This window comes from Anser brachyrhynchus, assembly GCF_964034855.1.
Source record: "Anser brachyrhynchus genome assembly, chromosome: 13".
NCBI classification, from domain to species: Eukaryota; Metazoa; Chordata; class Aves; order Anseriformes; family Anatidae; genus Anser; species Anser brachyrhynchus.
In genome coordinates, this window is record NC_137708.1 from 7839076 (window position 1) to 7851752 (window position 12677).

The 12677-nt window shown below is 43.9% G+C and overlaps 1 protein-coding gene across 7 annotated transcripts in view; it reads right to left on the bottom strand.

Moving 5' to 3' along the window:
• The window catches only part of ADGRG4 (adhesion G protein-coupled receptor G4), a 55713-nt gene that overhangs the window by 25872 nt on the left and 17164 nt on the right, over positions 1–12677 (bottom strand). For 3 of the 7 annotated variants that reach the window (XM_080553669.1, XM_080553667.1, XM_080553666.1), the window contains 3 exons: positions 9264–9447; positions 5384–5488; positions 2970–3584 (listed from right to left, as the gene is read on the bottom strand). In XM_080553669.1, coding sequence (XP_080409795.1) covers positions 2970–3584; positions 5384–5474 — 706 coding nt within the window. In that variant the 5' untranslated portion in view covers positions 5475–5488; positions 9264–9447. Of the gene's footprint in view, positions 1–2969; positions 3585–5383; positions 5489–9263; positions 9448–11520; positions 12119–12677 lie in introns of those variants that run through there. The other 4 variants (XM_080553672.1, XM_080553668.1, XM_080553671.1 and 1 more) reach the window with 3 other exon arrangements.

Here is a 12677-nt window from a genome sequence, read left to right on the forward strand (position 1 = left end):
AAAAAATCTGTTTATTCTCACATGTCAAGGATCATTACCAGCAGGCAGGTGTGGGACTAGCCACCTGCATCCTGTAACTTCATTTGCTTTAATTAACATGCTTGTAATTCCCTTCACGAACCAAGGGCTAAGAAGTGATGACAGATGAGATCTAAAGCTAGAAAAATACTGTACCACCACCGTTTTTGAAGTCCCAGTTCTGGATTTTTATTTGATAATGTAATAAATGGTTTATTTGGTATCCTGCAAATATGCTTTGTTTCCAGTAGAAGAAGCAGTAAAAATTAGATCAATGTATAAACGAACTGTAATAAATATAATTTTGTATTACTAGCAGTAATTTTCATACATTGTATATTAATTCCTCTCCCAGATTATTTAAAATTAAGAAGAAAATTAGAAATCAGTGCGTGGGTGAGGTAGGGGGAGGAAAAGATGAAGACTGAGTCAGAGGATGAGAACGCACACTATTACTTCTACGCTTTTAGCAAAGGCCCAGCTGAGCTGGAAAAGTAAAGGATCATCTTCAAGAACTCCGGGAAAAAAAACACGAAGGTAGAAAATAACTTTACTCCTTGTACCAAGTAAAACCAATGCAATTGCTACAATAATTATATCACTTGTAAAAAGTCAACACACCCTTTCAAGGCTGTTTCCTTCTATATTTGTATGAACAGTTTCACTCATTTTGCCTAAATGTGCCTTGTCTTTCCAAAATTAATGTAGGATGCAGCACAACTGCATGAACTGTCTATTGTTAAGTTGAATCAAGCCCTGACAACTAAAGCAATTCCCAGGTATAAACAGTGTATACAAATATGAGAAAAAAACTTTGCAACTAGTAATTGTCATAGGGCATAACGATTTGAGTCGTGTCATTAGCACTAAAATGGCACTTCACCATGACATTTCATTACAAAGCAACACTTTGGCACAACTGTTTTGTACACGTGTACTTCAGATGTTCTGGCATAGACTCACTAGTTATGGTCCCATATGGACAAACTAGACCCAAGCTTCCCCTGTAAGACTGAAATCTTGGTATGTATTTTATCACACAGGACTGTTTGTACCATTCACTGATATCTCTATCTATTATATCGCCAGTTTGTCTCTGTGCAAGAGCTAGCTCATGAATTTCAGTTAATTAAAGTGAGCAGTAGATTTACAGAGGAAGCAAAGGTCTTGCCAAGAGCTGACACAAGTCAGATTCTCATACACAATTGAATGTTATGAACATCTTTACAACTGGGATAGTCATCTAAGTTATTGCTCCTGGAAAAAAGCCAGATTCTATCAGCCCTTGTCCCCGTGTGAAACACCTACCCAGAGGCACATGGCACCATAGGCAAGACTAGCCTCAGTGCCTTTTAGCTTTCCTCTTGCTGATAACCTTTGAACATTTGGACCAACATTTTCCAGACTGAATGTCCCATTCATGCTGCATCGGAGAATCCTAACTGGAGGAAATCACCTGGTTCTTGGGAGCACTTTAGAGGAAAACAATGCTTCATCCACTGAAAGCCTCTCTCCAATGTACTTTGTCTCACCAAAAATCTGCTCAAATTCATCCAAGTTACTGTTCTGAACAATCAAAGTCCAGGAACACTGAGGGGAGCCTTTGATTTTAGGTGCTGCACTTCTTGAAGTTTTCATCAGCAAACATGACTAAGCCTCTCACAGCTCCTTGCCAAATCAAGCACACACCTTTCTCACAGCGCAAATGGGCCCAAGGGCAAAGGCAACAACGGTGTTAATTGGAAAAGGGAAATGGACTGAGCCTTCCTCCTCCCTCATGGCCCCCCAGTCAGTGACACGAGTGAGGGAATATCTCAGGCAACAGGCAGTGCAGAAACAGGACCGCCTGGATAAAGGCAATGGGGCAAGGAGCCAAGAAACAGATGGGAAGGTTGTGATTTACAGCAGTTGTTATTTGTGCCTCTTTTCTTTGCTGCAGAGCAAAGGGGTGTGTAATGAGAGGTGGGGGAAATCCCTCTGAACAAATGTTTCAGAAGCAGTTGTTTGTTTCCTGTTCTACTCATTTCCTTGGGACGCAGTTTGATGTAACCCGGAGCAGGAGATGCAGAAGTGCACAGGGAGCTGAGGTGAAGTATGCAGGTGCTGCGCTTGACAGAGAAGCACTGTCTGGTGGGAGGTTTCTCAGATTCTCAAACTGGGCACCAAAACTGAGCAATTACTTCTGACTGTGTGTCTGCACTCCCTGTGAAACCGCCATCTTACAGAGGACTAGTAAAGATGCATATACTTTTATTGTCGAGCCCCTAAATATCATGGCATGTCATTAGCTTTATGTAAATTAGTCATAAGCTTTATGTAAATGAGTCAGTCAAGCAGTCAGTCTCAGACCTCTGGTTCAATACTGTGTAATTCAAATGCTGTTTAGTACATACAGACATCAGGACTGAATGGTGAGATAACACCAAACACTGCTAAGAGTGTTCTTCAAAGGAGCAACGTCCATCTGGGGCAGAGAACAGACAGAAGTCTTGTGGAAAAATGATTGTTATCATCTAAATAACGGCTGTAGTTAAATATCATTAAACATGTTGGAAGAAAGTTTCTGAGTCCAGCCTACATCACTCAGTGCCAGGCCAGCTGAGTAGCAGGTTGGTACCCCAGCAGAACAACAAACCACAAGAAGGTTCATCTAAATCATGCCACCTGCCAGCATCCTCCAAGGGATTCTGGTGGCAGAGCCAGGCTCTGCCAGCTTTTCCCCATCCACAGCCTCTGTATCTGCTTCAAGAAGAGCCTGTGTGGTGTGAGTGGGGAAAGCCATATGCGAGGCTAGCCCTGAGCACTCCTGGTCTCAGGCCCACAGCAGTAACTCAGGATATAAGACAATCCCTGCTTATTGTCCTGAGCAGCGGAGGGTTTCCCACTTTCTGACGTGTACGATCCCCAGCAACACACAAGCCCCAAGGAAAGAAAATATTGCAGAGACTCACCACAGCGCAGGCGATGGTCAGCAACTGGAGGAATGCGGAAGTCCCAGTACTCTTCCTTCCAGCCGACAATATTGCCCTCAGCACACCCCAGTAACTCTTCCTGACGCATCACAGTGTCCCACATTTGGAAGTAGTACAAGCTGCCAATGAAGCTGTTGCTTACTCGTACAATAAATCCATCCTTTCTTTTATGCAGGTGACCCAGCACCAGGTTTCCACTGGGTTTCAGGCACTCAGTGCTGTCTATGGTTTCATTATGCACGAGATTACCATTACAGTAGACCTCCAGCAGTTGTTTTCTGTTGTCCCATAAGCAGCACACACTATACCATGTGAAAAGGGCTAAATCAATCCCAATGTTTCGACTGGTGCCAAAAAGATATACTCTCAACTGCTTGTTTTCTCCAGAGAGACCAAGCTCTAAGTCATTTATGTCAGTGGACGTGTTGTTAGTGTCATAGGAAAATGCTGCCCAAGAGCTTATGTTAGTAGTCCGGTTTAAATCAATGCACACAGTGAACTGACATAGCTCAGGAATGCTGTAGTTGATCAGAGACACGTACTTATCGTTCCTTCCCAGTAAATCCAGTCTTTCTCCACGCAGAGAACGTGTTTCTGTAAGAAGAAAAAGCATTAGGAAAGAAGGTAAGGAAGGAAAATGAAGTGTCACTTTCAAAGAAAAAGCTGCAATATGACCTCATTCAGGTACTTCCCTGAAAGTCAATTAAACAAAAAAAGAAAATTAAAAGTTTATTCTATTTCTGGTTTCTGCTGTTTTTGAAATTTAATTTTGAGACCACCCACACTACCAGTAAAGAGAAGATGAGTTTAATTCTCCAAAGGAAATGCTGAGGCCCTCAAGACCTACCAAATACAGAATTCAGGTCCACATAGTCCAACATCTGTATGGGTGTTCAATGTAAAGGTATTGGTCCGGCATGCTCTGGGAAAAGACCTGTTTGCATGTTTGGCTCCCAAGTGACGTATCAGACCCCTGACCTTTAGTCTTTAGGTCAGGGTTTCTGTTAATAATAAAGATAGTCAGAACAGTCCTTCTCTCAGGCTCTAGAAAGTTGGTCTGGACAACTTTTATCTTGCTTATTTTTAAGTATCTAATTATATCTTTACAACCTGCTCATAAAGGTTTTGCTGACAAAGGCCAGAACCTCCCTGAGTAACACCAGCCACAGCCCCCCACTCACAGGGAGAAACTTGTCTGCATGCGACCCCACTGCACCTGTAGTAATGCAGCTCTGCAGAGCAGCAGAGCAGTAGTTGTAACTGCTGTAAAACAGCCACCTGAGATCAGGGGTCAAAAGAGTAAGAAGCCAGGCCTCATGGGTTGGTCCAAGAGAAGGGAATCACTATGGGATGTATGACTGGCAGAGCTGGCACCCATCCCACGACTGACCAGAGTACCATTGTACTCTACCAGAGACAGGCTGACAGATAGCCCTTTCAGGGGTCAGCCCTTCCGCTGTCTTACAGCAGACACATTAGGAGCCTCTAGCCAAAGCTGAGAGAAAGTGTGTACATTAGGCAAGATCTAAACATTAATTCAATCTTTTCATTATGGAGGCTTTATCTGGAAAGAGCTAATTTTTTCCCCAACTGCACTGTGTGCTGGAAGTGACCCCAGTGCAACAGGACGCATTTTAGAAACACAAATTATCTCTGTGTTCTGCATTATTCTCAAGAAAAATTAAAGAAGGAAATACAAAAAAAAAAAAAAAAGAAAAACAGAACTAATTATTGGAGATCTATGGTGGAGTGAGAGGGTGCTGAATGTGTGAAGCACAGCTTACCGTGGTTGACTCAGCACCTAAATTATTACGGGGGAATTTGGTTCTGCCTGTAGCTTCATGTTTTTCCCAGAACACCATGAAGCAACTAAATGCACAGTTCATATTTTACAGTGATCAAAGTAAAACAAGAAAGAAAAGAAAAAAAATGCAGGAACACACCCAGGAAGGAAACAGGTGAATAACAACAAAACTTAAAGACTTTTTACCTCCAAACATGAACAACTCCTGTGATGCAACAGAAACTTGACATTTCACTCCTTTTCATATTTTCTCATTTGCACTGACTCATCTGTGGCCCAGACTGAACCAGAAGAGGGTATTGTATCATGCCCAGACCTGTAAGTCTGCAGGCCCTCATATACTTAGGGATGCATAATAGGCAAGGACCCCAGGCCCAGCTGGAGTTACCAGCAAGAGGTCCAGGGCAAGAGTAACTCTTGCACTGGGGCAGAACAAGAAAAAAAAAAAGTCTTCTATATATATACTGTGTTTGGACAAACCAAGGGAACAGCACACACCTCCTGGGCTGTGGGGTATGCTGTGAGCCTCTGCCAGCAGCAACGGGCACCTGACAGCACCATCCCTATGGCTAATCCTGAGGGGAATTACCTGCAAGAAGGAAAAATCCAGCAGCAACCATCAAGATGCAAAAAGCCTTGTCAGAAGGGGGCTGTCCAGGTCTACACGTGAACATCTTCATTCTTTAGGCATGTTCTGAAAGAAAGATGTTAACACTTTCACACTCACCACATGCTTGCATGAGAAATTCAGTCTGCTTTCTGCAGGTTGCTGAAATAGCATTTGCAGCACGTGAGCCCAGAAGGCCTCACTCCCTGTGACTGAGCAGAGTCACTAGATCAGTAATCTCAGTGAGGGTCACAGCTATATAGCCCTCTGGTTTCTGCTAGTTTCTAAAATGAGGTCTAGGCGGTCATGCTGTCAGTGCATGTTTTGTCCAACCATAACAACTCTGCAAACCTGCTAGCTGGTTTCAATCTGCTCTGACAAAGGAGTCAATGTCTGAACTGGTGAAGTTCCTACACGTGTTGGGACAACAGGAAGAGAAAATCCTGCCAGCAAAGTAAAGCCTGAAGTGCTCGCCCACAGCTCTGTGCCACAGATTCTGGTGGGATGGGGGATCAGGGGGCAGCAGCCAGGGCAAGAGGCATGGAGAGAAGCAGGATGCAAGGCTGCACGCAGACAGCACGGTCAGACAAACTGTTCTTTCTCACTGTTGGTCTTTGTCTACAAAAAAGCTTTCATCAAATTAATTAAGCCCTGGGAACACACTGGTAATTGGAGAAAGGCTAATTCAAGGATATAAACATACATTGGACACTTAAAGCAAAATGAAAAGATGCCTCTCTAAGCTGGAAGAAGTTTGTCCTGTTTTGTACTTCAGTTTGACTGAAGTCTAAGACAACTGTAGTTAAACCAGAGCAAGTGAACGGACAAGCAGCCTAGATTCCTGAGCATCCCAGACTCAGTGCTGGCATCCTGCACGCTTCCCCGTGGTGGCATGTTTTCTCTACTCACTTCACTGGGGTCAAACGCCAGGGCTTGTATTGGTTTAGGACTACACTGGATTAAATCTTCAACTCATATGTATAAAAATATCTGTAAGGGAAGGACTTGGTCCTCAGATTGTCTAAATTGGCCAAGCTCCACCTAGAGAAGTCACCTGGCTTAACATCAAATGCAACCCTTACCTGGGGCTTTCCACTAAGGGTTACTACAGTCTGACCACTGACAAAATGGAAATTATTCCTTTGTGTCCAGATGTGCATGATAAACATTAGAAAATGATAAAAAAAAAAAGAGAGAGAGAGAGTTAATAACCACTTTCTGAGTTTCCTTTTAAAGCTGCACTTTACAACATTTAAAGAAAGTTAGGAAATTTCATCCAGCTTTCCATTTAGTGCTGTGACAGTGACTTTTGCAATAACATTTCAGAAATAAATCATTATACTCCCAGCCTGTGGTAACTAAACAGAAGATCCTGCACATTTCAGGTGATTCATACTTTCTCCTAAAAACATCATAGTCTTTAAAAAGGTGCTGCTCAAACACTCACCTCCCTGCATAGCACAGAAATCAAGGTAGATTTTTACCAAGTCCTCCACACTGCTTCTTCTGGCAGATGCCAAAATATAGATAAAGAGAAACATGAAGAGAAAATCAGGTGGGATGTTGCGATGTTTTCAGTGGGTCAGGCAATGAAAAGCAAGTGATTTCCATTCTGAAACTTCATTTCTTAGGTACTGAAAACCTGCTGTGACAACAAATCTCTCCTCCCAACCTTCTCCTTTATCATTCCAGCAATGATTTGTTTACTTTTTCAATAACTTTTAAGAAACAAATCACTATGCTTCCAATATGTGATACGTCACAGGTTGTATTAAGTTTTGTCCAGAGCAAAGTCCGGAACATGTAGCCTTATAAAACACAAATTAGGAAGGAACAGCTGAAATGTTTCCCTTGTTCCTGATTCAAAAGTGGCTGCAGTAAAGGGCATTAGTTTCAGTTTCCCTACAACAGCTCTCTAGCTCTTTGTGTGGGTAACACTGTAATGTGAAGATCAACTTAACTGCTGCTTGCTACTGAGAAAGATTTAGTGTGTTGAAAGTGAGGAGTGAGAGGCACCAGGAATGGAGAGTCCCACGTGGCTGTCACTTCAGCTACCTTGAGGTTGTCTTGAGTTCAGCGAGTTAGCTCTGGAGGAAGGAAATGGTTTGCACAGGACCCTGGAGGGTTTGCCCCCGTCTCCTGCAGCAGCGCATGTGATCTTACATGTTTTGGCTGTGGCTCCCAGCAGTTCAGCTCCCTAACTGGATCTGAGTAGGGAGATGAGAGAAACCGGAGAAAGCCTGAACCTCCCAAGGCTGCTTAATGCTGCAGTTCATCCTGCTCCTCCAGACACTCTAGTCTCTAAACAGGATGGAAGTCTCCTTCTCTTTCACTCCTAAACAATCCAGTCCTCTGTCTTCACTTTTTTCTTGACAAATCTGCCTCCTCCTCCTGTCTACCCTTGTATAAGCACCCCAGACTGGAAGTTTCTCCTCTAAAGACCGCTACAGCACCACTTAGCCAAACTGCCCCACGGCCCAGGGACCCCCCTTCTGCCCTGCCTTCTCCCTGCGCAGCAGCACAGACCTGCTCGTGGTCAGCAGCTGCTGCAGAGCACCCACACACCTTTTATCCACCAGCCTGAGTGGGAGGTTTTGCTCTGTTTCTTTTATGGGCAGAGCATAATCACTGAAATTACTAGGCATGAACCGCTTGCCTCTTCAAATCCAAGTGTATTTGTTTCAAGTATTTACATAAACTCTTGCGTGGAAAGCCATTCTTCAAGCATGGGACAGAGCAGGACTGTTCAAGGATGGGTGCTTTAGAAGTCATCCTTTTTCTGTACCTGTTAAACCAGCATTATAGTATCATGGTATGCAAGGAGTTCTTACTGCAACCCCAGAGCAATTACTGAGAAGGCCTCACTGTCCCCTTTCTCCACTTCCTCCATCTTCTTCTTTCTGTTTCCTGTTTTGTTTTGTTTTCAGTTTAGTCTTTTTAATTATTCAACACAAGTTGTTTATTAACTTTGCTAGAGATTATTGCAAGGGGTCCAGAAAACCCAAGTGGGGGCACCTCCTCTTTGACACTAAGTCACAGGCAAAGCCCGATCTCATAATCAGCATCCCACATCCATTTCTGATCAAAACTATCCCGGGAGACTTTAGAAGAGAACACTCAGGACTCAGAGCAGAAAAAAATGCTCTCTGAATAAGGAGTACAATGACATGAACAGAAGCAGAAAATGGCCATGAACACAGAACACTTTCAAACTCACTGTGGCCGTTCAGATAAAAAGGAATTTTGCTTTACTTTGGATGTGCGAAGATTTTTGCCAGGAGGTTGCTATGGTGACTTTTCAGCTTTCCCAAACCTCTTCTTACTGTAATTACATCTCATAGCCTTTGAGCTGGGAATCTTTGATTCTTTGGATGAAGAATGTGGGTGGCTGACTCTTCAGGATGTTTTTCAACCAGCCATATTTATTCTAAAGCAAAACAAAAAGATTCATATCCTTGTGCCTTTAACAGCTGCTTACAGTTCCTGTTAAGCCTTCTGGCCTCATTGGCCGTCATCCTCCTGAGACCTTCTTGAATATTTTTTAACTAAAAGGCTTCCTCTTCAGAACACTTCGATACTGCACTGACCATCAGCTAAGGTTGTTTAGAGAATGCTTAGATCTCAACTGGACTGAGCTTTCTTCACACCACTGTACATTTACGTTTGGTCCCTTAACTAAAATATGCATAATGACAGGGTATTTTTGCATTTCCTTAGCTTTTGTTATTTACATCAGGTGTCACTGATTGAAAGTTGAAGGCAAATATCCTCCTTATTTTCCTGTCAACAGACACCCCCATTTATGCACAGTTCCCCTGGGATAATGCACCATTAAACAAGAGTTGTGGCCAAAAATACATACCTGTCAGTTGAGCCGGTGTTCATTCCTGGACCACAGATCTCCCTGTGCTGGCGATGGGGCTCTGGCGTAACGCAAAGAAGCAGCAAAGCACCGTGCTGGATGGGGTTTGTTCACAGGGCAGCAGCTGACTGGGGCTGACCTCTGGACGCTGCCCTTCAGCACATGGCAACGGCAGAAATACGGTCTGTAAATAGCACGCTTGATCATAAACTGCAATCCTTCAAATTTTATTGTAGAAGATTAGATTAGTTCACTAAATAAGGGTGGGAAGGAAGAGATTAGCAGTGTGTTAATCTTCTCTTTCAAAAACTTTGAAGGATGTAAATATTATAGTTGGGTTTGTTTTTTTGCTGCTTTTTTGTTTTTGGAGGCAGCTAACAGCTACTCTGCGCAAACTGTTAGGATAAAATTGGTTTTAATACAAAATGATTTTTTTCCCATTCCTTTTTCATTTCAAAGCTATAAGAAAAGCTTTTTGATCATGATTTATTAAATCCCATAGTAGGTATGCTAGAAATCTGGGTAAAATCCTTATGAAGTTCTAGGCATTCAAGAAGTATGACATTAATACAACCAAACTTTTGGAGTTATTCAGGTCCTTTGCTGCAGGCTGATTCTAGAACGACATGTATTTTTGATTCTGTCAAAATATCCCAAGCAGGTATTTTTAGAAAGAAAAATTTCAAAATTCTTCTACATTTATTTTTAATTTTTTAAAATATATACTTGTAAAATTCAAAATGGAACAAATATTTTGTGACCCAAAATAATGTGTTCTGAAACATGTTTTCCTCTTTCTTTCCTGGTTATGTTTCCATACAAGAAATAGTAGAATTTTTAATGAAGTGAAAATCCCACTCCCCCCTGGATGATTACCAATGAAAGAAACTAGCCGTCAGCAAACATCTTGCACCTTGTTTATTGCAGTCTCCTGTGCCATCACCTCACATTGCCTTTCTGTGTGGCAGAACTGGATGAACTTCCAGAACATGACACTCAACAGGACCACTGCCACTTTCTTTTACTGCCACCGTGAGACAGAACTGCTGTTTTGGCAGAGCTTCCTGGGCAAAATATGCATCTGTGCATCCCCCACTGGGCAAAATACACCACGGGTGTTTGTTCACTTGCATCAACCTCATTGCATGCAACTGCTAAAATGTACAACCACTTTACTCGCCACGTATTACAGCTGGAGCACTGGGTGCAGCTGCCTGCACTGAGAAAGGGCTCATGTGAGGTTCCTGACAGCCGGAGTGGCTCAGCCTTGGCCTTTCGCCTGCCACAAATGTTGCATTAGCCCCAAGGATCAAGCCTCACCAGCATTTTGTCCAGCAATTAACAGAGAATCTTCTACACGACCCCTGAAGCTCTCAGCAACACCTACTAGGTGGCTCATTGATCCAGCCCACTGCTATTGCTATTACAACCACAACACATAGTCTCTTAATGCTGGGATGGAAAATGCCACTTCCACGCAACACACCCATGCTCCACTCCCTAGCTTAATGGCCCTGGAGTGACTGCAGCATGAAGGCTTACATAAATTGCAATGTTAATCTCATAACTGATTTTACTAGCAGTACTGCCTCTTCGTCCTCTGGAGCTGTGGATTATGAAAATTGCCTTGAAAGTCATTTGACACGATGAGAATTTAAAACAGGACCAGAATGGCCAGAGTAGTTAATATTGTGTTAGACTCACCTTGTGGGACATTTAGGCAATGAAAGAGAAGAAAAGCTGAGGTAGATGTGAGTGGCTGTAGTGGGATTTTAAAAGAGTAGAGACAGATCTGTAGCAAAACAACACTGAAAAAAAAATTAAAATATTCCAGCAATGACCTGTTTAAACCATCCTGTCTCCACAATAGAGTATGATTGAAGACACCTGGTCTGCTCTGAAAGCAGTAACTCAGATGCCCTGCCCTGCACAAGCTGATTTACAACATTTATAAAACCCTAGCCTGTGCAAAAGACTAGTGTGAGTCCCTCACAGGGACTCTGATGAAATCCCCCACCTTTGTCACGTCAGTCTGCACCACCCCGCGGTGCCTGAGTGCATTTAGCTGTCCTCGATGAAGCCAGCTGTGCCTTAGCTGCCCCCTGCCCGCCCAGTCCAGGGGATGCTGCAGACACACGTGCACAGACTGGACTTAGGAGCAGACCACAGGGCTTTGGATTTGTTGGGGTGGAGGGGATGTTCCTCACTTTCCTTGGCTTCTTTGGTTTTCCCCACTAGAATCCCATTTCCAGCCTACCTCACCGGGGAAAAGCAGTGATTCTTTCCGCTGCAAGAGTAACTTCATTAAATACATCCCGGGCTGCCTTCCTGCAGAACTCTTTGACTCGTGACTTTAAACTTCACCTCGAGAAACATGAAGAGTGGGGTCCTTAGACTAACGGTTCAGCCTCGCTAGACCTCCCAGTAGGTGAGCACAGTAAATATATACAATAAACAGCAGAAGGGCCTGCAGTCACATACCGTAATAGTTGTGCAGGTAAGCTACAGATGCAGCTTTCCTTTTATGAGGTATTTGTGACACATAGGAGGAAATATTTTCATGGAATTGCACTTACATTTTATTCTGAGCAACTTCTCGCCCTTCCCTTGTTAAATCATGTTACAGCCACGCCAAGGCATGCAAGGTGCTACCAGCACAGGGTGAAATCCCGACTCTGTGGCAGAAGTGACAACCGCTGACTTCAGTGGGGGCCCAGGTCACTCGCCACAGGGAGCTGAACCCTGGCCGACCGATACTGGCAGATGTTCGCAGGTTCTGGGCTGACTCGGGACCACTGGATGTCACTGTTGCCCCACGCAAGTTCTGCTGGTGGGCCTTTTCCTGGGCTCGCGGCAGGTGGCTCCCGCAAAGAAAATGCCGCCACTGAAGCAAGAGTGAAAGCAGCACAAAGAGGAGACGAACGCCGCTTATTTTTCCAAAGCGGCATTTAAAAGAAAGGGTAGAACCGCAAGAAGCAGAGTGTGAATTTTGCTCTCGGTTCATTGCTTTCCCCCGAGAGTGACATAAGCTTGATTCCTTGGGGCTCGCAGCAGCGCGAGAGCGGAAGGAAACTTGTGCCAAGCTGGCGCACGCTGAACGAGGCACAGGCTGCATCCCTGTCAGCTCCGTGTTGCTGCTTAATGTATGAGCCTGAGAGACTAAAAAGGTTGCTAAGCACGGCTCGCAGTACACCGTAACCCACCCGAGGAACCGCAGGGCTGATCTGCAGCATCCCTAGATCCTCCTCGTCTCCTTTGCTGGGTTCAGCCCGTTTTAAAATATGCTCCTCTGCATTTCCCAGGCACACGGACAGTACAGGAACAAAAACAGTCATTACAAGTACTGTCCAGTGGTTAATAATTCCCACCGCCATTCGTCTTAAAACAGAAGCACCTTCTGGAAGAAGAGTAAGA